At 38.6% G+C, this 24,319-nt stretch overlaps 2 protein-coding genes across 2 annotated transcripts; one reads left to right on the top strand and one right to left on the bottom strand.

Annotated features, from left to right (window-relative positions):
- Positions 1-28: 28 nt before the first annotated feature.
- LOC139940489 (palmitoyltransferase ZDHHC16-like) lies at positions 29-15,323 on the top strand. Its single transcript, XM_071936771.1, has 9 exons — positions 29-94; positions 2,606-2,853; positions 4,474-4,668; positions 6,362-6,479; positions 7,391-7,524; positions 9,100-9,165; positions 10,259-10,483; positions 11,852-11,922; positions 12,903-15,323. The coding sequence occupies exons 2-9, from the start codon at positions 2,620-2,622 to the stop codon at positions 13,009-13,011; spliced, it is 1,152 nt and encodes a 383-aa protein (XP_071792872.1). The 5' UTR covers positions 29-94; positions 2,606-2,619; the 3' UTR covers positions 13,012-15,323.
- A 2,308-nt stretch (positions 15,324-17,631) lies between these two features.
- LOC139940488 (uncharacterized) lies at positions 17,632-24,212 on the bottom strand. The gene is made up of 6 exons (XM_071936770.1): positions 23,806-24,212; positions 22,867-22,983; positions 22,029-22,214; positions 20,214-20,354; positions 19,714-19,863; positions 17,632-19,171 (listed from the first exon to the last, which is right to left on the bottom strand). Exons 1-6 carry the CDS (start codon positions 24,036-24,038, stop codon positions 18,559-18,561), a joined length of 1,440 nt encoding a protein of 479 aa, XP_071792871.1. The 5' UTR covers positions 24,039-24,212; the 3' UTR covers positions 17,632-18,558.
- Positions 24,213-24,319: the final 107 nt, after the last annotated feature.

The following is a 24,319-nucleotide window of genomic DNA, read 5'->3' as shown; positions in this document are numbered from 1 at the left end:
GGCGCTAGATAAGCACGCCGTTGAATTTCTCGATTTATTTTTCTCTATGCGCAAAATATGTAGTCACTGCTGGGCCACTGCTGGATAGAAAAAGGTTGGTCAATAGTTTTGTTTTGTTGATTTGAGGTTATAAGTTGTAATTTAAATGCAGTGTTTCTTTATTCTTGTTTTTTATATTGCTTTTAACTATGAGTGTGATGTTTATCTCCCGCTAGGTGGAAAGACTAGCCTGACTTCCTGACTTTCAGGGAAGTCACTGAGTCAGGCAGTGTGAAGCAGATGTGAAGTCATTTTTTTTTTAGGCCTTAGTATTTAGTTAGGCCCACTCATTGTTTCCTCAATTTTGCATTGAGTTTTGAGTTTTGTCTCTCACTCTATAGATAGGACTAGAGAGTTTTGTCTAGACAGGACCTAGCCTAGACCCAGTAAATGGGGCGCTGTAGGCCTATTCCTTTTCTAAGTTTTGACATTATCGGTCATGTCATTGTCAAAATTTCGAAAAAGGAGTACAGTCATTTGACCAGTTCGGGATCATTGACCAGTTCGGGATCACTTCAACTTTGCAATAACCAAATAGTTATATCACTTCTCATTATTACCAATTTCTGTTGATAAATGTGAAGATTAACACCCATTAAACCAACAAACCCAAAATAAGGTGCCAAACATCATCAGCAAATAAATTATGCTGTTTTCCTGAAGGTTGTCTGCGAAATTTATCATTTTTTTGTTTAAAAATGTTGGTTGAAAAACACTGTTAAAACTTCTTACCTTTAGAATTGGAGTGCTGGGGCAAAAAATATTTATGTAAAATGATAAAAATGTGTAAAAAAACATTCCTGTAAATACTGTGCAGACATCTTGTTTTTTTGAGGACACGAAGTTACCAAAATCTTCTTTAGGGGGGCAACTTACCCTTGACCAGTTCGGGATCACTCAACATCTCATTGCGTCAAATGGTGCCGCACTAACTTACTAAGTATGGTAAAATCATACTACTGCAGTAGAAAGTTTATTCAGATGATTTTGAGAAACATTACTTCAACAAATTCTTTTAGATTTTTTTTTTTTGAGAAATTTAAACTTGGAGGGGTCGATAATGCTTTTTAGGTTCGCTTCACTTTTTCATTTTTTTGACATTCACTAAACAAATGAAGTCCAAGTCCATGCCAACACACCTCTGAAGTTTTGTGTCCTTGAGAGACAGTTTTATGAATGGGAGTATGGGTTTGCAATAAAGGGCACTCTACTGATTCAGAATAGATTCAACTGATCCTGAACTGGTCAAACAGGTGACATTACTTTTCTTAAAGCCTCTTCAAAAGAACGAATCTTTTTTGTCAGTGAATACTTGGTGGTTTTATGTCATGTTTAGGTAAACTGATAAACTTTTTTGTTTAAAATATCAAAGAGATTGCAACAAAAAACAATGTGAATTCAAAAAGTGATTCAGAACTGGTCAAACGACTGTAGGCCTACACAATACAGCGCCCCAGTTACTGGGTCTAAGTTTTGTCATTTATTTTTGTGTAGTTAAAGGAACACGTTGCCTTGAATCGGTCGAGTTGGTCTTTGAAAAGCGTTTGTTATAATATGCATATGGGTAGAAAGATGCTGTAAAAGTAGAATACAATGATCCACACATCAAATGTTTGACTCCCATAAATGGCCGACCATGTTAGTCGACGAGGTGAAAGGAAAACCACGCAATTTCGAGGCAAACTTGTGTGGATCATTGTATTCTACTTTTAAATTATCTTTCTAACCATGTGCATTTTATAACAAACGGTTACAAACGCTTTTTTATAGACCAACTCCTCCAATCCAAGGCAACGTGTTCCTTTAAATCGATTGTTCAATCAAAATGTAAATAATGTTCACCATGTTGTTCATCCACATCGAGCGTGCTCTCCATTATTGCCATTCCATGGGCCATGACCACCATCAACCAGGCACCATTCTTGTTCCTGCATATTAATCCTTGTTAATTTATATGATTCAAGTTCAACCAGTTGCTGTAGTGTTATTTGTTTGTAGAGGAATTTTCAGGAAGGACTTCCATCGGACCATCCTTTTTCTGTCCTTTTTATTTTAGTTTTAGAGTAAGACCTGGCATCCCAAGGTTTATCGCGATTCAGAACCGCAATGCGTCACGGGTAGGCATAGTTTTAGTTGCGATTTAAGGTAACCCTCCTTACTACTTCTAGAAACTATAAGGGCTCACGAGGGAGCCTTATAGTTTCTAAAAGTACCTCCTTACGAGCTAAATTCCGAGGGCGAAACAGGGCGAAATGGTCCAGATTTGCCAGATTTGCTCCATTTTAACTTGATCCTCAATTTGTAATGATTCCTTTCATACATGTCATAGGTAACACTCAAAACACCATTGAGGAAACATTTTGAAGAAAAAGGACAAAAACTTAATACCAGAGCCCGGAGCGAAACGGTCACGAATTTCCCAAGTTGAGATTTTGAACCTGAGTGGGCGGAGCTTTGGAAGTCTTTCCCCAACCCAGTACAGAAAAGAATGATTATTTGAAATAGTAGTTTAAATTGCAAAACGATTAGTTTGGTCTCCTACCATTATCTTGTCTGTTTCTTGTAGATGCCGATTGCCCCATGAGAGAACACACCAAAATCTCACTTTATAACCTCAATTCTTTAAGTGCCATGGACGACAAGAAGAGAAAGAGACGTAACATCTGCACTCGTATGTTGGATCAATGGCGCTATTTCAAATTCTGCCTCCGCAGTTTGACGTATAATTCCTTCAACGATCGCTGGATGGCGTTTGATACCTGTATGGAACCGCTTTTCTGGCTCGTTGGTGTAGTCTCAAAATATATGGGGCCGGTGAGTTGTTTTCATTGCCCCATTAAATATGATAGTATGAGTTGTTTAAAGACACCTGTGGACACTATTGGATTTGGTAATTGTCAAAGACTAGTCTTCACAGTTGGTGTATCTCCACATACGCATAAAATAAACCTGTGAAAATTTGAGCTCAATCGGTCGTCGTATTAATGAAAGAAAAAAACACCCTTGTCGCATCATGGTCACACAAAGTTCTGTGCTTTCAGATGCTTGATTTTGAAACCTAAAATTCTAAATCTGAGGTCTCAAAATCAAATTCGTGGAAAATTACTTCTTTCTCGAAAACTACGTCACTTCAGAGGGAGCTGTTTCTCACAATGTTTTATACTATCAACCTCTCCCCATTACTCGTAATCAAGAAAGGTTTTATGATAATAATTATTTTGAGTAATAACCAATAGTGTCCACTGCCTTTAAGGTCGTATTTCTTTCTTGGTGGACATAGGGGGACTGCAATTATTGCAACTATAATAATCCATACATGTAGTTTTTCAACTAGGGTTGACAAAAACTTGGGCTGTGACATTGTAAAAGTAAGACCTATTGACATGATCTACAATGAGGTAGATTATGTTCTTTTGAGAACTTGCTTTATATTCTACATGTACTATCGGAGAGTAGATTTTTTCGATTTGACTTTTTAGTCCCGAAAATAACTGCTTACCTAGGCGGAAGGTAGAAAATCAGGGTCCAATTTCATAGAGCTGGTAAGCAAAAAATTGGCTTAGCATGAAATTTCTTCCTTGATAGAAACAGGATTATCAACTAATTTTCTGTTTGTTGCATATTGCCTGTTTATATTGGTGTTCAGCTGTTGTTTGCTTATCCTGAAAATCACGTGGAAATTTGGTTGGTAATTCTGTTTTTATCAAGGAAGAAATGTTATGCTAAGCAAATTTTTGTGCTTAGCAGCTCTTTGAAATTGGGCCCACCTTATAGTGGATCGAGGGAACTTCTCCTTTTAAACTTCACTATCGCTGAGTGAGTTCCTAATAAGCCATTTGTGGGTTAGATTTGAATACTGTCTGGTGCAATGCTGCGTTTGATCACAAGTTACTCCTAAATTTTAATTCCTCAGACTATCAAGACAGTTGCTAGGTCACATGATTAGGGACAAGCTTTTTGCCTAGTTACACAAGAGACGGTGAACATTTTTACACAGTTCTGAATGGATGGTGTATGGCACAATGGTACCAGGGTTAATTACTCATTGGAGGTTGTATGCAAAGGCTTGCCCCAAACCAGTTTACCTAGCAAGCTGTCTCTATATCTGAGTAATTCAAATGTAAACTGTACATTTTGACTAAGCAAGTCATTGGGTGCGTTCGTTTAGCTTCCCTGGGTCGACCCCGGTGTGTGGCGTTTTTTTTTTCCAGGACGAACGTGTGCAGATAATTACCCACGTTCGTCCTGAAAAAAAAAAACGCCACACACCGGGGATGACCCAGGGAAGCTAAACGAACGCACCCATAGTACCAGACACTTTTCAAATCTAACTCACAAAAGGCTTCGGCCTATTGGTCTCAACGTATCGACTAGCTTGCTCTAATTAGTCATCGTCATGAGACTAATTTTATTATATTTCCTTGATCACTTCAGTTGATGGTGGTCCTTGTCATCTTGCTAACCTCTGTCGTCATCAGTGTCTTCTACCTATGCATCTTACCTCGCTGCCTTGAGAATGAAGACCACGTACAGACGATATTTCACCTGACCTTTGGCCATTGGTTGCTTATGAATATTGCCTTCCATTACTACAAGGGGGTCACTACACCCCCGGGATACCCACCTCAGGTAACCCCCTCCCAAACTTTAACCCCCTCCTTCATTACCCCTTCTCTGATTAAGGGAATAAAAGGGCAGCGACGAGTTAAATCTTTAACATATGTTTAAAGCCGGCAGAGTCGGCGGTCGTGTGATAAAGGCCCGAGCCGAAGGCGAGGGCCTTTATCGCACGGCAATGACCCTGCAAGGTTTGTAATGGGCGTTGAAGAACAAGTCACTACTCTTTTATTCCCATTCATAAATGCCCTTTTGTTGAAAAACGTAAACAAATACAGTTATATACACTTTAACAATTGAAAATTCAAGGTTTGAATTTTTTTTCTATAAAACTTTGTGAAGAATCTGTACGAGGCGCAAGGGTTGTGTGTACGCGCGCGCGCTTAGATTACGCGCTGATAGCTATGATTTGCACGTTCCTCATGAAAATCTTGCGCGCCCAACATGCGGAAGCCAGCTCGGTGTGCATAAACAGAGCTCCAGTGTGCATTAACAAAAGGTTTATGCACACCCACGTGACGCGCTCTCCACCAAAAGGAGTAGAGAAACTGTCTGGGGTGTTTATGAATAGCTGTTAACATGCCTGGAGTTACATGGTCTAGGCCCCTTTAAACCTCTAATGCTTATTCCTCTTGCCCATGGTCTTGGCTCCTTTGGCCCATGCTTCACATTGCCATTGCCTACCTGGCCCCTGGTCTTTGGCTTTCCGGCCACTTGTTTTGGTCTCTCTTACTAATGGTCTTGGGCTTCCCTGGTCCTAGTCTTGACCTCCCTGGCACCTGGTTTTGGACTCTGTGGAACCTGGTTTTTGCCTCCTTTGCCCCTTGTCTTGCCCTCTCTGACCCTTGATCTTGGCCTCCCTGGCCTGGTTTGGGCTCCCTTACCCCTGGTCTTGGCGTCCCTGGCTCCTGGTCTTGTCTGGCCTGGTCTTGGTGTCTCCGGCCCCTTGCCTCCCCTTCCCTGTCCTCTGGTCCTGTCCAGTGAGCCTCCGGCCCCTTGCCTCCCCTTCCCTGTCCTCTGGTCCTGTCCTCACTGGTCCCTGGTCCTGTCCTCCCTAGCCCCAGGGCTCAATTTCATAGAGCTGCTTAAGCACAAAATTGTGCTTAAGCAAAAAATTCATTGCTCAGTAAAATCAGATTACCGGCCAAGATACCACTCAATTGTTATGCTAAGTAAACAACAGCTAAATACTAGTCATAAGCAATGTATATGGCATGAATTTTTGGCCAGTAACATACGTGTAAAATAAGCGAGCCATTTTCGTGCTTAAGCAAATTTTTTGCTTAAGCAGCTCTATGAAATTGGCCCCTGGTCTTGGCCTCCCGGGCCCCTGGGCCCAATTTCATAAAGCTGGTAAGCACAAAATAAATTGCTGATCAGAGACAAATATTACTTGGCCTAAGCCAAAAGTCATTGTTGTGACTGGTGCCCCACCGATTTGTTTTGCTAGCATAGAAATTTGCTGAGCAGTATTTTTATATGGGCCCTGGAACTCACTCGTTCGTTGTCTTGGCCTCTCTGACCCTTGGTACTAGCTGGCCTGGCCCCTGGTCTTGACCTCTCTGACCCCTGGTTTTGTCCTCCCTGGCCATTGGCTTAAGTGCCACAGTTGAGGTGTTGCAAGGTATCAATACCAGAAAAATAGCCAAACAGGAAATACTCCGCTCATCTAAACATATCTTGACATCACATTCTTGATTTCCAGATTGTTTCGGAAACTGGCGTCTCCTCTATATGCAAGAAGTGCATTGCTCCCAAGCCGCCCCGAACCCACCACTGTAGCATCTGTAATAAATGCATTCTGAAGATGGATCATCACTGTCGTATCCTTTATCTCTGAAAATGCACACAACTGCAAAGTAAATCTCAGGAATTTGGGGTCAGCCCTTTCTCTTTTGCCATGTAGATTGTAGGACTTTCATACCCAGGGTTTGATTTGTCAGAAAATCTTCAATGTACCACAGGTCTTGTTTACCTCTCTTAAAGGCAGTGGACACTATTTGTAATTGTCAAAGACTAGCCTTCACAGTTGGTGTATCTCAACATATATGCATAAAATAACAAACCTGTGAAAATTTGAGCTCAATCGGTCATCAAAGTTGCGAGATAATAATGAAAGAAGAAAACACCCTTGTCACACGAAGTTGTGTGCGTTTAGATGGTTGATTTCGAGACCTCAAGTTCTTAACTTGAGGTCTCGAAATCAAATTCGTGGAAAATTACTTCTTTCTCGAAAACTATGGCACTTCAGAGGGAGCTGTTTCTCACAATGTTTCATACCACCAACCTCTCCCCATTACTTGTCACCAAGAAAGGTTTTATTCTGATAATTATTTTGAGTAATTACCAAAAGTGTCCACTGCCTTTAAACAGTAGAGGGCACACTGTATATTCCGTACAAAAAAAAATCATTAAAGAAAGAGGCACATCCTTTTCGTCTGGCAACTCACACCTGTTATCTCCATGTAATTCCTTTTCCAAACAGTAGACTTAATTGGATCATGCACAAACCAGTAGGGCCGCTGACTGCCCCAGGCAGATAAAACTGCTCATCCGGGCCATAAAGGTTAATAACCCAATTAATTTAATGTCAACTTACCCTCAGTGAAAAGGATCTGTACTTTCTGATTCTGTTGTGGCCACACTCGGAAATTCTTTAATGGAGTGTTAATTCCCATAACAAGCAAAATCACCCGTAATCAAAAGCAAGTTCCTTAATAATTAATCTACACAGCATGGGTCAACAATTGCATAGGACACTATAACCATCGCTATTTCATGTTGTTCTGCATCTACATGTGGATTGGAACTCTCTATGTTTGTATATCGGCATGGCCGCTGTTCCGCCAGGAATTCTTTGATCCAAAGGTGAGATTTCGGCCGTGTCCGGATTTGCGGCTACAGCTATGACTACGCCTGTTGCTAGGGGTGTTGCTAAGGACATCCTATACTTCAATGCATAGTGGTGATCCAGCCGTAGCCGAAGCTGTAGCCACCGATTCGGACACGGCCTATTACATCATGTGGAAAAGTTTTTGTTCTTTTCCATTTCTATTTGTCTTGTCTCAACATTTGTAGTTTACTTTTCTAGGCTGTCTTCTACAAGCCTTGACTTAATCTGACAGCCCCATGCTCTCTTTATTTTGGTCAACATAGGTTAACTCTTTCCTTTGCAGTATGTGGCGTGTCATGGTGGAGCGGTTAAGAGCACCGGATTCAAGCTCTGGTGTTTGATCAGCAGAGTGTGGGTTTGAATCCCGGTCGTGACACTTGCTACATAAAATTGGGGAGGTAGTGCTTTCTGCTCTACCGGCCAGGCTTTGGACTGATGATACCCAAGCCTACATCCGTATGGACTGTAAAAGGGGTAACCCTGTTTCAGCCCTAGGTGTAGGTGGCAATGGCCTCTGGACAAAAATAATTGTAGCCCATACCTTGAAGTGGCCTTCAGGCCTTGTGTGTCTGGCGACTTGCATTTTTTTATCCATTCTTATTATTTTGCTTATTTATGTAAAATTTTGTATGTATGTGTTATTTTGAGAAAAGTAGTATGAAATAAATGTTGGCTTTGACCAGAAAATTGAATTTAATAAACAATATAGTTGTGGGGGCCCACACCAGACAAGCTGTTTCTTCAAGGACCCTTTTTTACTTCCATGCTTTGTCGTGATTTATTTATCCCTGCATTTTGTATTTTTATTTGCCTCTTTCCTGTAAATATTGTTCATTTTGCAGTGTTTGGATTTGGAAATAATGTTCAGTTAACCCTTTTATCAATCCTTTCTTGAAAAGTTTGCATTTATTTGCTTGGGTTGTTTTAGTAAAAGAGACTGGTTTATCTATCATTATCCGGTCAACATTAAACATGACTATAAAGCTGTAATACATGTAGATCTGTCTACAATTAGATCTCATTATTTATTTTCCACAATTTTTTTGATTTTTTTTATACAATAGGCTCGAGTTCCAAGGGTTAATAACAAATATAGGCCTAATAATAATTTGGTTTTAGACAAATCAAAACTTATTGTTCAACATTTATTGTTTTCCTTCTAAAATTCAATTAGCCTATGGGAGGTATGTTGGACACGGCAGTAGTGCAAGGTTTGGGTTGGGGCATGCAGACAGGTTTACCCAGAACTCAATAGTAACCTTGTAATGTGTCAAGCATATCTCAAAATAGTAAAAAGGAATTTCAGATAGATATATTTACAGGGATGTTTTCCACCATGACCATTTTTATACCATGTTAATTTATTTGTAAAGAAGTGAATACTCATATTTGTAATTTAATAGATGGAAATTTTAATTATTAATGTGTGTTAGCACTGTATACTTGGTATTTTCCTGAGCTCTGTTAAAAAAATCACAGGCATATTACTTGGGTGGCATTTACCAATTTTTTTCACACCCTTTAACAAATTATTTTGTTTCTTGTTACAGAAGACGTTTGATAGTTTAATGGCTGGATCTCTGCTCCTTACATTTCTGCACTCGTATCAAGCTTCAGTGAGTATTCAAATTACAATCCCTAATAGTAATTTATAGACAGTGGACACTTTTGGTAATTGTCAAAGACTAGTCTTCACAGTTGGTGTATCTCAACATATGCATAAAATAACAAACCTGTGAAAATTTGAGCTCAATTGGTCGTCGAAGTTGCTAGAGAATAATGGAAGAAAAAGCACCCTTGTCACTCGAGGTTGTGTGCTTTCAGATGTTTGATTTCGAGACCTCAAATTCTAAATCTGAGGTCTCAAAACCAAATTCGTGGAAAATTGCTTCTTTCTCGAAACTACATCACTTCAGAGGGAGCTGTTTCTCACAATGTTTTATACTATCAACAGCTCCTCATTTCTCGTTACCAAGTAAGGTTTTATGCTAATAATTATTTTGAGTAATTACCAATAGTGTCCACTGCCTTTAATCTGAGAAACATTATACTGACAGTAATGATTTTCAGATAAAAATTGTCGGTCATAAAAACATATTGTTTTACATATTTTGAGATTATGGGTTTTCTCAAAATGCTTTATACTATCCAAAGTTGCTGTAGGCTTCTAACCAAAAGTTTTTTTTGCCATTAATTTTAAAGGCAGTGGACATTTGGTAGTTACTCAAAATAATTATTAGCATAAAACCTTTCTTGGTGACGAGTAATGGGGAAAGGTTGATGGTATAAAACATTGCGAGAAACGGCTCCCTCTGAAGTGCCATAGTTTTCGAGAAAGAAGTAATTTTCCACGAATTTGAATTCGAGACCTCAGATTTAGAACCTGAGGTCTCGAAATCAACCATAAAACGCACACAACTTCGTGTTACAAGGGTGTTTTTTCTTTCATTATTATCTCGCAAGTTCGATGACCGATTGAGGTTTGTTATTTTATGCATGTGTTAAGATACACCAACTGTGAAGGCTATTCTTTGACAATTACCAATAGTGTCCACTGCCTTTAAGAGTGATTACAGAACATATACATTCCCTTTAATAGAAATTAACAATATTCTCATACATGTTACGATAATGATAATTGTTTAGTATCGTTATCTTTTTATTTTTCATTAAAAATAAAATCGGTTTCATTTTTGAATTTTCTTCCAGCTAAAAAATAGCACAAGTTCACAGTCGGGGTACGTTTCATCCCTGACGCCCGCAGAGTCGACGTACCATAAAGCCATCGTGTTTCAGTTCATCATCTGTTTCAGCGTTCTAATAGCTCTAGGTCTGCTGACGTTCTGGCACGCTCGTCTTGTATCACGAGGAGAGACCAGCATAGAGAAATACACTAATGACTCTGAGAGGGCTCGCTTGAAGAAGGTCAATGTGGTGAGTTGCGATCAGATGTACTTATTCTCTTTAACTTAAAGACACTAGATATTATTAGTACTTGTCAAAGACCAGTCTTCTCACTTGGTGTATCTCAACATATATGCATAAAACATCATACCTGTGGAAATTTGAGCTCAATTGGTCGTCGAAGTTGCGAAATAATAATGGAAGAAAAAACACCCTTGTCACACAAAGTTGTGTGCTTTCAGATGCTTGATTTCGTGATCTCAAAATCTGATTATGAGGTCTCAAAATCAAATTCGTGGAAAATTACTTCTTTTCACGAAAACTACGCCACTTCAGAGGGAGCTGTTTCTCACAATGTTTTATACTACCAACAGCTCTCCTACCAAGTAAGGTTTTATGCTAATCATTATGTTTAGTAATTACCAGTAGTGTCCACTGCCTTTAATAGTGCAGGGATTCAAATTCTCAAATTTAAACCAGAAATCTAAATGTTGTTAAACCCCTACCGGCACCCAAATGGGGGAAAGAATGTTTGTTTACATATTTTATAACTAAGATCAAAATTATAAGAAAATCAAGATAAAACCATATGGAACAACCCAGGGGTCGATTTCACAAAGAGTTAGAACTACTCCTAACTTATTATTATTCCTAGGAGGTACACGAAACGTCTAAACTCTTTGTGAAATCCACCCCAGATAGCAGAGTATGGCAGTCAAGACCAAAGATAAAGTATGTAAACAGGCTTCGCACTTCAAAGCTTTCGCGCTGGCAAGCTTTTTTTGTTTTGTGCTTGCAAGCTTTCACGCTTTGAGCTCATAGTTCACTTTTCTCTCTCATATCCCTGATGACAGCGTGTCATGGCCGAGAGGTCTAGTATGGGACTCAGGTTCTGGTGGTTGAGTCATCGGAGTACGGGTTCGAGTCACCGTTGTCACACTTGAGCGAGACATTTGACTATAATTGGGTCTCATCATCCAGGAGTAGGGTAGTGTAGGAATTGTTGGTGTGAATGATTGACAACCTGTGCGCCCATTTGGTTGGCGGTGCTGCATATTCCTAAGGAGTTGAGATGATTTCTGGAATGTTTAGAGCCTGGAGAACAGGGGCCTTCCTGTTACACATTATTAATACCAGGGCCCAATTTCATAGAGCTGCTTGAGCAGAAGGAACTGCTTAAGATATCCCTGCTTAGCGATAATGAGCAGGACACCAGTCACAACTCGTTCATGTGACATGGTATTTTGGCTGGTGACCTTATTCTGGTTAGCATAATTTTGTTTTGCTTAGATTATTTTTGTGCTTAAGCAGCTCTACGAAAGTTAAAATGCCTGGATAGCCCCCTTTGCAAGCTTTTTATCAACAGTTCTATCTGACCATAATATATTTATTTTATAGGTGTACAAAAGTCCCTACAATTTTGGGGTGTTGGAGAACTGGCGTAAACTGTTTGGGCTGTACGGGGGAAGGTAAGATGTTTAAACATGACAAATTTTATTTCCAACTAGGAAGAACTTAAAGTCACCTGGAAGTGGTATTTTTTCAAAATAAAGCTTTTGTCACTAATATATGTGTTTTGATGAATGGAATGTGAATAAACAAAACTAAGGTTTTAAAAAATCAGTTCTTATGTTATTTACAAATTTAAGAGTAGACCCCGACCCGAGAGGGCGCTGTTCGTGACGTCAATCGAGGCAGACTTTGCCTGTAATGCGTAGAGTAAACATAATTGCAAAGTACATGTATGGACCAAGTCGTGAGTTTGTATGTCTTTTTCCGGCAATGCCGACCAGGTGTATTGCTGCTGAATGCAGAAAAACACTTTTTGAAATGTACCAACTCACGACTTGGACGTACATGTACTTTGAACGTGTGTTTACTATACGCATTGCAGGCAAAGTCTGCCTTGATTGACGTCACATAAGGGGTAGGCGGAATCAGCCCCCCAAACAACTTTATATATTTTTTAAACATATAAATCGTGACAAACAATTACTAAAAAAATTGTTTTATTGTTCGTTAGCATATACTCTTATGTTTGAAAGAAAAAAAAATCTATTTCCAGGTGACTTTGTCATATTTGTCTTTCTAGGTTTGTAATTCTTGTAGGGCGAAAGGGACAGGGTCATATGTCTTGAGTAGATGGAGCTTGAAGCCTGCAAAAAAACCATTAGTAAATGTCAAAGAAAAGTAATAATAATACAATATGTTTAATTTATTTAGCGCCTAGTATTAAGTATCTGCACATTATGTGACCCAACATAGATATGAATTGACAAGTCATTGAAAGCTCAATCGGTAATTTTAGTCGTGAAAGAAAATAGTGAAAAACCTTCTCATATTTTCACTGTTTTCAAATATCAAGTTTTGGAATTACATGGTCAACAACTGCCTCTGCCCTAAAAAACAATTGTAAGGCCCGATTTTTTTGTTTTTTTGTTTTTTGCAGGACATTCTGGAGGCACGTTCTCCTACCATCCTCCCATGGTCCAGAGCATGATGGGACACAGTGGAATGCACAGATAACACCAGGTTTTCTACCGAAGTCGTTGCCATGACAACCAACAACATTGCCATGACAACTGACAACAGGCCTTTGAAGCTGCTTTGCACCTTTGTGCAAAAATTTTGTTAAAAACAAGACAAACCTATATAGTACTTGAGGCATTGCATGGTGAGGTATCAATATGTATTTGGTTTACGGTAACACCATGTGTGTAGTTTGTTCTGCGACTGTCGTCTTTCTTTATTCTACTATACAGCGGAGTAGATGTTCGGGAGACTTCTCAGTTCTGAAAAGAACTGTCCTGCTTTAAAACTACTACCCGATGGGAAGGTATAGGAAATTGGCTAGGACTACTACTTTAGCTTATAGGATCGAATCTGCGGAGTCAGTTCTTGAATTGGTCTCAACGTTTTGACTAGCTTGCTCTAGTCATGGCGAAGACAGACCTAGGTTCAATAGATGTTAAATTTAGGTTCATTTATTCGTCTTTGGTCTCGATCGAAGGATAACTGGTGGCTTGAGGTTTTTTTTCCCCACATATTTATATCAAGAGTAGAGGTGTGTTTTGCGATCGAATACATTTGTGGGACTGTTTAAAAAATGCCCACCACACTTTGACTTCGACTAGGAGTGTGTTTTGGCGGCCATGACGAAAAACAATTTTCTGACGTAAAGTTCACTAACTGAAACAATTTTTGAGAGCTACGCAAAAACAGGTCGGTAACCACAAACAGTTCTTAAAATAAACAAACGGCATTCATTTTATTTTGTAAGTAACGGAACTTAGTCTTTGTAATTTTATCATTATTATTTAATTGCTACGCTTTATGGTCTAGTAAAAATTCTGAGCTTGAGTCCTGCAGTCTTGTGGATGTTCCCGCTCAAATTCAACCCAAGATTTTGGGTCAAGATGCCTGCTAATATAAAGTTTCTCTTGTGTGACATGGCAACACTATTGCATAAAAACCTTACTTGGTAACAAGTATTGGGGAGAGGTTGATAGTATAAAACATTGTGAGAAACGGACAGCTCTCTCTGTAGTAAAGTAGTTTTCGAGAAAGAAGTAATTTTTCACGAATATGATTTTGAGTCCTCAGATTTAGAATTTGAGGTCTCGAAATCAAGCATCTGAAAGCGCACAACTTTGTGTGACAAGGGTGTTTTTTCTTTCATTGTTATCTCGCAACTTCGACGACCAATTGGGCTAAAATTTTCACAGGTTTGGTATTTTATGCATATGTTGAGATGCACCAAGTGAGAAGACTGGTCTTTGACAATTGACCAATAGCGTCCCTAGTGTCTTTAAAGTGAAAATGAAAAGTGGTGTAAATTAGACTCGGCAGTGCAATACGAATGCTGTAGAACCAAGGCATACAAATCATATAGCTGCTTAGTAGCAAAAATTATAAATTAATTAAAGGAACATGCTGCTTTGGATCGGTCGAGTTGGTCTTTGAAAAGCGTTTGTAACCGTTTGTTATAAAATGCATATGGTTAGAAAGATGTTGTAAAAGTAGAATATAATGATCCACAGACATTTACCTGGTTATTGCATGGTTTTCCTTTTGCTTTGCGAACCAACACAGTCGGCCATTTACGGGAGCCATTAAATGTCGCCAAGGTAGAAGGAAAACCACACAATTTCGAGTGATACTTGTGTGGATCATTATATTCTACTTTTAAAATATCTTTCTAATCATGTATGCATTTTATAACAAACGGTTACAAACGCTTTTCAAAGACCAACTCGACCTGTCCAAGGCAACGTGTTCCTTTAAGCACAAGTTGACAATGGACCAGTCTCACGTTCTTTGTAAACCAGTTTACTAAATTTGTGCGAGGTCAGTTCCGAGTTGGTTAACATGATGTTGACATGCGTTGAAGCATAAGTTGCTTATAGCAATCAGTGCCTATAATTATTTGTCCTCTGTTTTGTTTTAAAGATGCTATGTCAGATTTTTGGCCCCAAACATTAAAAAATAGATTTTTTTGAGTGAATGGTATTTCAAAGAGTATCACCCGCTCTAACGAAAAAAAGTTTAACTTTTACTTTTAATGGTCAGGAACCATGAATTTTTTAAAAAACGTTTCTTATAAAACACTTGGTCGCGTGATATATTGTCGGGATCCCTACAAAAACTAATTTTGAGCTCTTTATTTCACTGCTACTAATAATTGGCGGACTTTTTGAGAGCAATGGCTCAAATGAAAGCTTGCAACTTTCTCGACCGCCATCAAAATACCTATTGAATTTTAAATCAAAATATTTTGGTCAAATCTGCCAAAAATCTGCCATAGCATCTTTAATATTTTTTCTGCCATTTTTATATATAGCTCAGTACTCTTTTTGTATGTTTCTTCCCCTTCTTGATTTTGTAAGAAGTTGGTCGATAATTGTGGAGATGAGAATGGCAGTGCAATCTCAAACTATTGATACCTTTCTAACGATGATGTAGCGAAACAGAGGTCTTTTACAAATAAAACAGGAATCTTTTCTTTTTTAAAGTTAAGTTCTGTCTTTTATTTTGGTTCTTTTCAAATCTTTTTTAAGTATTTCCAACACATTTTCTATGTACAGTGTGTCTTAAAATTTTTGATGAATAATTGGTGTAAAAAAAAATCATTTTCAAATATTTATGATGCGGAAATAATTAACTTTATGTATACAATGTACTCGGTATTTTACCCTCTGACCAATCAACACCATCCACTGTATCGTGAATAATAGACAAACTATGCCACCCTGCAATTGACCCTTCCCATGAAATATGTAAATTGCACACAGCGCGTGCGCACTAACATTTTGGTTGGCAAAATGAGGGAAAATCACGCTGTTTTGTACATGGCTAATGGCTGCGTGACGCAGACCGATTGCGCGTCTGCTTAGTGCACAACTCTATGGTGTTTGCCAACCAATAGGGTCTGTATGTATGCGTAAATTTAATTAGCATATTTCATGGGAAGGGTCCATTTATCATGTTGTGAATACAGTTATTGACCGTACACAATCAACCCTCTTACTATCTAACCATTCACGTCATCCACCTTGCATATGCTATCATTTTGTGAATGCAGGGCCCAATTGTATAAAGCCTGTAAGCAACAAAATGCGCTAAGCACAAACATTTTGCTAAAACAGAAACAGGTTACCGGCCAAAATTACATTACATTTACATTGTTATGATAGGTGCCCAGATCAATTCTTGCTTAGCAAAGAAATTTTTCAAGCAGAATTTTCTGCTTAAAAAAGCTTTATCAAATTGGGCCCTGATCTAAACCGCTTACTGTCTATCCAATCAACATCGTCCAATTTGGTTTGAATGCAATTTTGCCAGCATACAGTATCATGTGAATGATTACATTTTCACAGAACACAGTCAACCCTCCTACTGTCTGACCACTCAATATCGCCCACATGGCTTTGATGATAGATAAGTTGACCAAGCAGTTAGCAATACTAGTGATACATGTGCAAAGAAATGCTTCTTCACAGAACACATGTTCAGTTGTACCACCTTAAATCAACCCATGCAATAGTCTTGGTTCCAAGACCATTGGTGTTGCGCAGTCACACACAACCAACGTTCCGATCTATGCATTGCAAAAACTGTACACGATTGTGATGAACGAACATAGCGCGCTCCGTTTCTCTGATTTCTGGATCTCACCAGAGATGGTTTTTCAGTGTAAAAAGTGTAAACCATCTCTGGTGAGATCCAGAAAACAGAGAAACAGAGAGCCAGCTACTTTCGTGTACAAGTTTTGCCATGCATAGATCGAAACGTTGGTTGTGTGTGACCGCGCAACACCAGTGGTCTTGGAACCAAGACTACCCATGCAATTGAATGGTTTCAAATGGTTTGACAATTGAAATAAATAAATAAATGTGATTAAAAAGCTTGGTTTCTTTTTCATCTTGTACGTCAGTTATTTTCCCTCAATGCTTTTCAATCGTTTTGTTACTTCTTAGACCTGATGGTTATACTTGGTAAAAGAGTTCTCTTAATGTAAGAGCTAGCAGGTATTATGCAAAAATTTCAGTCGATACGAAAATAATACCCCCTGATAATTTTGTATATAAAAATAATAATTTCATCAAGAGAAACCATATACATGTAGAGTGTTCCAGATAGCTTGGTAGGGCTTTTAAAGCCAAGACAAACATTACAGTCCGAGAATTCCATTCTAAAGAGCTTGTTTCAGTCAGGGGTGAGAGTTATTTTTAACAAAAAAGTCTGAAACTTGGATACAAATTCAAAGGTATTTTGAAATGATGCCATTTCTACAGTTTGATAACCCCTGGAGTTATAGAATACAAAGAGCTTTTGGAAACAGTATCCAAAGCAATAGAGAAGTAGACCAATGAGCAGGATTTCTCTATTGGTTGAAAAAATATTGTCTGATTTTCTTCACCAGGCCGACATAGCAAGTCTGAATTCAGCCAAAAGTCTGAACAATCTCATGCCTGTTCAATTCAGCATGCTACAGCCCAACTTCACAAATTTGGGTCCAGAAAGCCCCCCAGTTTTGAAAAAGAACCCTGTAGTACACAAACAATTATTTTTTTTCTGAATGACTCACAGATGTAAATATTGAAGATTGGACCCAAAACAGTTTAAGACCTTTACACTGACTTATAAAGCATGGCAATTGTTAAAACATACAAAGCAAATTAAAATATCCGCAGAAATTTGTTGGTTTTCCTTTAATCCTGCCAAAAAGTTAGCTAGTTAACTGGAACAAATGAAGTTACACTTGCTACGGTTGATCTATATAAAAAAATACATCAAATGTTAACACTTTAGAAATGGAAACCTTTGAAGTACACACAACAAAGGAAACAAAAAGTAACGCTATTTTCACGTTTAAATTTAAACCTCTTTAAAATGTGCAAAGAAGTTTTGTTATAAACTAGAAAGGGGAAACGGAACTTAAAATAGCCAAAAAGTTTAGTGATGAAAGTATAACTTTAGTTAAATATTTACATTTGGTTTTTGAAAGAAAGTATCGGTTGTTAGATTGCTACTACTAATTTTCAGTGATCGATTAACTTTGAAACTATTGTTAAAACAATGTTCATTGGTCTTTCACGAGTCTTTCACTTGTTAGACCTAAAAACTATTTAAATAATATAAAATGCTATAAAAGGAAACCAAGTAACAACCATATAAAATACAGAACAAAAGGTACATTTTTTTTGTAAATTACATGACACACATCTTTAAAACTTTAGCTTTAAAAACTTAAAACTGCTGATGAGTGTTTGCTCACAAGATGTTTCAAATTGAATGAGTTTATAAGTAAAACGTTAATACATAAAAGAAAAAAATATCTCTTTTTGTGATACTATAAAATGTATAACATACTCTTTTTTCATTTTAGGACGAGACATCTTTAAAAACTTTGATTCGCCTCAATTTCTGATTTGATGTTCATTTGCAAAAGTACTATTTTTCAACATGCTGTCAAAAGATTTTAACAAATTATTTTGGTCAAAGTTTTTGAATTATTTTAAATATAAAATTTGGTATAGATTCAGAGCTAATTATTTCAACCTGCAAAGGTATGAGATGCTCGATGTTGTATGATACAAATTAATTCACTGCACATCATCATTCTTGAAACAATCATCCAAGTTGAAATTATCAAAGATGTCACCCTTTTTGGCTTTCTTGGACATCTGTTGGTTTGGGTTGACGCCGCTGGGGCATGGTAGCGAATTGATGTTGGGGACGACAAAGGGGACAAGTGGAGGTCGCGCACACTGGAGGTTGAGGTTAAAGGTCGCAGGCATGACCTGAGGGGGTGGCTGCATATGTTGTGAGGCTTGATGAAGCGCCGCTAACAAATCACCTGGATTGAACTGTGGCTGGTAGTTGTTATTGTCTTCGACCTCGTGATCAGCTGGGGTTACCGTCGGGGTCAATGTCGAGTCAGGGGTCGCCGTATCACCCTTCTCTCTTTGATTCGGTACTTTGACCTCCGGATGGTTCCCGTTGAGGTGATCATTTACGCTTAGACCTTTAAGTTCGGTGGTTGGAGTTGTTGGTCTGTTATTCACCAACTCTGGAGTCTGAGGGCGACTGCTTTCGTTACTTGCGAGGTAGTCGCTGATGGCAGAGGACAGAGAGTTGTTGAGATCGATGTCCATCTTGGCATCAGTGTCGGTGGACGAGGCTTCTGAAGTTGTATCTGAGAAATGGAGTTCCTTTCTGCAAATGCATAAAGAGTTTAAAAATTGTCAAATTGTAAGTTCTCTCATAAGGTCAGTTTACACCTGTTGGGGCGTGTCTTTCAAAAGTAGTCAACTTGTTGGATGTATTAGTTTTTTGAAATTGTAAGTTTTATAAATAGACAGTTTTTTTGTTTTCAAACTGGGTTAAAATAATCTTTTAAATAAACCACATTTCAAGATTTGCTATTTATGAAAGTATTATTTTCAATTTCAATACAGAAATTTCAAGGTCAGAAGTTACTAACCGCATTATTCTCTTTTTGTGGTTATTTAAGGTAAATAGAGTACTAATGGCACTTATTTTAATTTAGAGGTGAACAAAAATAAACGTTAATGGCTCACAATATCATTGTGACTATCTTGTGTATTAGATGGATTGCGCATGAAGCACTGACCACCATCTTTGATGAAACTAAACACTTTCCCCATTGTTTATCATCAAATATTGCGGGCAATGACGCTATGTGCAATCCTATTTTTACTATTTTATTTAAGCACCCAAATTTAAGCTGTTCATACCTGGCGACTGTGTCTGGTTTGTAGGTGTCCGCTGGATCATACTCGTGAAGTTTCTTTCTCCACTGGCGGACCAAACCTTCCCAAGCTCGACGGCTGCATTTGTGGAACTTATTTGGCGTTGACATGTGCTTTCCTTTTACTCGTTTGTTCCTGGGTACAGGTTAAAGCAAACATTCAGAGATGAGGCGGTTGTTGAGTTCCCGGCACTTCTGGGGTGATAGTTTTTTGTCACATGCTGACCATCTCTTTGGAAACAGCATCTCACTTCAACTCTGACAAGCAGATACTTTTTCTCAAATTATTCTCTCTTGGGGAAATCATAGCTTTCTGCATTTGTGTATAGCAGAGATTTTGTTTTTGACAGACATGCCAGAGTAGAAATGCTCATTATTCTACTATACTAAATCAGGGTTCAGCCCAGGATCTTTTGAGTGGCAGACATTTTCCCCCCTGGTGTGGTTTAGTCAAGCTGACCTGATAAACATATAAGCATAACTTACTTGGGGACCTCTTGCAGGTAGTTGTCATATCCGAGTGTATTTTTTCCGTACTCTATCTGCTTCTGTCGGCGTACGATGATATTCTCGTCGGTTTCGTATTCTTTCTTGGGCTCGGCACTCATGTTTACTTTGTGGCCTTTGCTGTTAATATGACAATGTAAATGACAATATTTAAGTATAACACTTTAATAGTTGTATAGAATTTTCCTGTGAGTGTTTGTGTAAGTTAGCTCAAACATCCAAAATCAAGATGCGCGGATTGTCATAGCTTGGACATGGTTGTTCCAAGGACAGCGACCCCCCCCCCCCCCTAACAGTGGTCCTCTAGCCAAATTGGTCCACTAGACAAACCCTTGTGACACTGCCTGGGGAGACTGCTCTTATGGAACTACTGCCCTCTACGCTGGCTTCCATATAATACCCCATTATATGGCGGACGTACTTTAATAGCTGTAGTCTTGTAGGGAGCAGCCGTCTCGAAAGAACAATACCAGTGTCGCGAGACTCGGAGAGAGATGCAACACTGTCAATGCCACAAAAATCTATGTTTTTGTCAGGGTTCTCCCAAGGTTTTTTCTTTTAAACTGAGGTATTCTCGACCAAAATCTTTTGGCCAAAGGACGATGAATAGAAACCAGGTCTTCATGGAATGTTTTCTACTAGGTGTTTATATTGGTTGCAAATTCCATAGCAGCATTCTGGAGCATTATAAACGGTTAAATCTTGTAAATTTGTTTGCTGTCACTGTCTAATGAGTGATGACACAGGGAACGATTTCATCCAGCACCAGGGCTGTATGCTTTGTTTTTGAAAGGGAAAGGGCACCAAGGCATTTTCTTCTTGGTTAAGGGCACTCTATGATGAAATCGCAAATTTGTACTGGAGCATTTCAAGGGCACAAAGTCAATGACCAGGGGACACGGAGGCAATCGCCTTCGTTGCCTCCGTAAAGTATCAGGCCTGAGAATGAAACTCAATCTAGCAGATAGTAATTTCGTTGCCTCCGTGGAAGAATCAGGCCTGCAGCACTATTGCATAGGAAAATCTTTTTGGCTGATGTTTTGTGCATATGAAAGCTAATATTGAGTAGCAAGTAGTGCTGGGCGAATAGTGAATTTTTGCTATTCGGATACCGCTGGCCAACTATCCGAAATTAACCGGATATTCGAACAGTTTTTTCGCCGCTATTTAATAAAATATATATAAAATTTGCCACTAGAGGGCGCTGTTCGTTTGTGAATGTGATCTTATGGGCGGATTGATATTAGTTTTAGACAGTGTCACTCGGTTCATTCATAAAAATGACCAGATCTAATTTTAAGATGGCGATTTGCTTTTTCTTTTGATCGTGATTGACTCTACGTGAAAGAAAACTTTTGTAATCTTTGAACAAATTACATCCGAAATGTCATTATGTTAACTCTTCACGGAGGTGAGCATAGTTAAATACTTAATTTATGCTGTTTTATGCTGTCTTAATAGAAGTTTCATAAGGATTCAGACAAAACATTCATATCAGTTGTCGCCCGACGTCCGCGGATATTCGGATATTAAAGAATATCCGGTTACTTGGTTGTAATTACAGAACTATCCGGTTTATAAATAGGTATTCGCGCCCATTGCGGATATCCGGTTAAGAAAAAAAAGGCATTCGCAGTTACGGATAGGAAAACCTATTCGCCATTAACCGGATATTCAAATAATTCGCCCAGGCCTAGTAGCAAGTGATGTTTTTTGAGTAGCAACTGATACATTTTGCGAAGCATCTTGCCCTGCAATACAAGGGAAATTGTTCACTGTTGACCCAATACTCACTGTAGATCCTGATCTTCGTTACTGCCGTCGCTGGACTCGGACATCAGCAGACGACGTTTGTACTTCATCATGTCCTTCATGGCTCGTTGTTTGTCCTGCTCGAATTGCACTATTTTATCTGCCCAGCTTGCACTCGAGGTTATGACGCTTCGCTGCGTGGACGGCCGCACAACGTCTGGTGTGAAACTGCACAAAAATGAAAGTCGAGTTAATTTGGTCATTTTTGTTTTATGTTTGTTTCGTCTCTTAAGTAAAAACCAGGGGCCAATTTCATAGAGCTGCTTAAGCAAATTAAGCATGAAAATAGCTCGCTTATTTTTCACATGTTACTGGCAAAAATTTCATGCCATATACATTGCTTGTGACTGGTATTTAGCTGTGGTTTACTAATAGCATTTACAATTGAGTGGAGTCTTAGTCGGTAATCTGACTTTACTAAGCAAGGATTTATTTGCTTAAGCAAAATTTTGTGCTTAAGCAGCTCTATGAAATTGGGCCCAGGGGGCCATTAAATAGAGCTGACACTAAGCAAAAATTACTGTTAAAAATGGATTTGCTAAGCAAACTTCCCTTAAAATATTACTTGCTGTGGTGCTGTAGTTTTTGAGAAATGAGTAAAACAATGTCAAAAACAAATTATTTGTACTCATTTCTCAAACACTACAGCGCCTCAGCGAGTAAAAGTTAAAGGGAAGCTTTCTACCACCATTATCTTCAAACTGTGTTAGTTTAAAGTAAGTCTATTGACATTGTGTTTTGACTAGAAAAAGTTCCAAAACCCCATGTTCGTTGATTCACAGACTGAAATATTCATAAATTGATTGTTGTCTTGTCGCACCTGGATCTGGTTTTCATTTCCTTGGCTCCAAGAGAAGGAAACTCTGAGCTACTTTTCAAGTCCATCTTCTTATTTCCATCAGGTGTTCTTTTGTCACTCGTCCATCGATGAGGTTTGCTGAGGAAAAATGGGAAAATTGAATTGATCCGTTGATAGTTGTTATTTGTTTCGTCATTAAAAGTGACTTGATTGATATTTACAGAATAATTTACAATCACATCATTTGTCCTGGGGGACCCTGGACTATCGGGGACTTAGCTGGGGATTTTAAAATTGCTTGGCATGATCTAACAAACTATGAATATGATCAAACCAAAAACTTAAAAAGCACAAATATTTTGTTTAGGCCCCTAAACAGTGGAATAATGTTGTTATTGAAAACATGATTAAGATTCAGAAGCTAAAAACACACATGATAATGATATTGATACAGTAACACCCAAAGAAAGATGCTGTCCGAGACCATGAACATGATGAAGACTGAGCAGTGATTGAGTGAAGGATTAGACTAAATAAGTCTAAGCAAGAGAGAGTGACAACAATCGAGAATGACACAAAACAATAAACTTGAAAGTTGAAGAAGTTGAATTGATTGAAGAAATATCTTAAATGAAAACTTATTAAAAAAAAACAAAAATCCCGTTTCCAGCTAGGGGCCTACCACTTTTTGTGTGAAGTATCTAAATTTGTTCAAATGAGGTAGGCCTGCCCTAGGATTGTTCCACAACCCACTCCTTTTTTGGTAAAAATTAGTGGGAAAGTGGTGGCGGGAATCAGGATACGAAAATCTTTCCCGGACTTTTGTCAATTTTGTTTTGGTTTAATGTTTGCCATGAAATGAACGGCAACAGCGTCCATACAAGTTTGATTAAAACACCTAAAATTACCAAATTTAACACACACTTATTATAGACTTTAAACACTTGTAATTTTATCTACCTCTCCCTGTAGCGTGTTCTGTGACCGGCATTGTTGTCCGAACTGCCCCGGCGATCACTGTACCGCTCACGGTCACGACGTTCCCGCGTCTCGCCTTCCCCTTGTTGCTCATGATGATGACGGTCGCCGTGCTTGCGAAAATGATCACTTGTTTTGTGATGTGGTGATCTCCAGCTCCGAAATTCGTCGTCCTCTTTTTCACCTTGGTGATTTCTACTTCTTACAGAAGCCATATTGCTTAAATAATTTGGAGAAAGACGGACAAAAATGAGGATAAAACAGGAAAATTGAGAGCGCTAGTGGAGACAGTTTCACACGGACGACTACTTTGAGAGGGACGATGTTTCTTTTTACATTTCGCGCGAAAACGAAAAGGAGACCTCTGCGCATGAACTCTGTGTAAGGGGCGGGCAGTGACTTATGAATATGTATATTCTGTACCGAACAAAGGAAGTAATTTTTCATCTTTTTATCAACCACTGGTTTGAGAATGTATTCAAATAAATAATACTTG

The sequence above is a fragment of the Asterias amurensis genome, chromosome 8, assembly GCF_032118995.1.
Source record: "Asterias amurensis chromosome 8, ASM3211899v1".
Classification (NCBI taxonomy): Eukaryota; Metazoa; Echinodermata; class Asteroidea; order Forcipulatida; family Asteriidae; genus Asterias; species Asterias amurensis.
The sequence above is the reverse complement of the archived record's forward strand: the minus strand, read 5'-3'. Positions and strand labels throughout refer to the sequence as shown.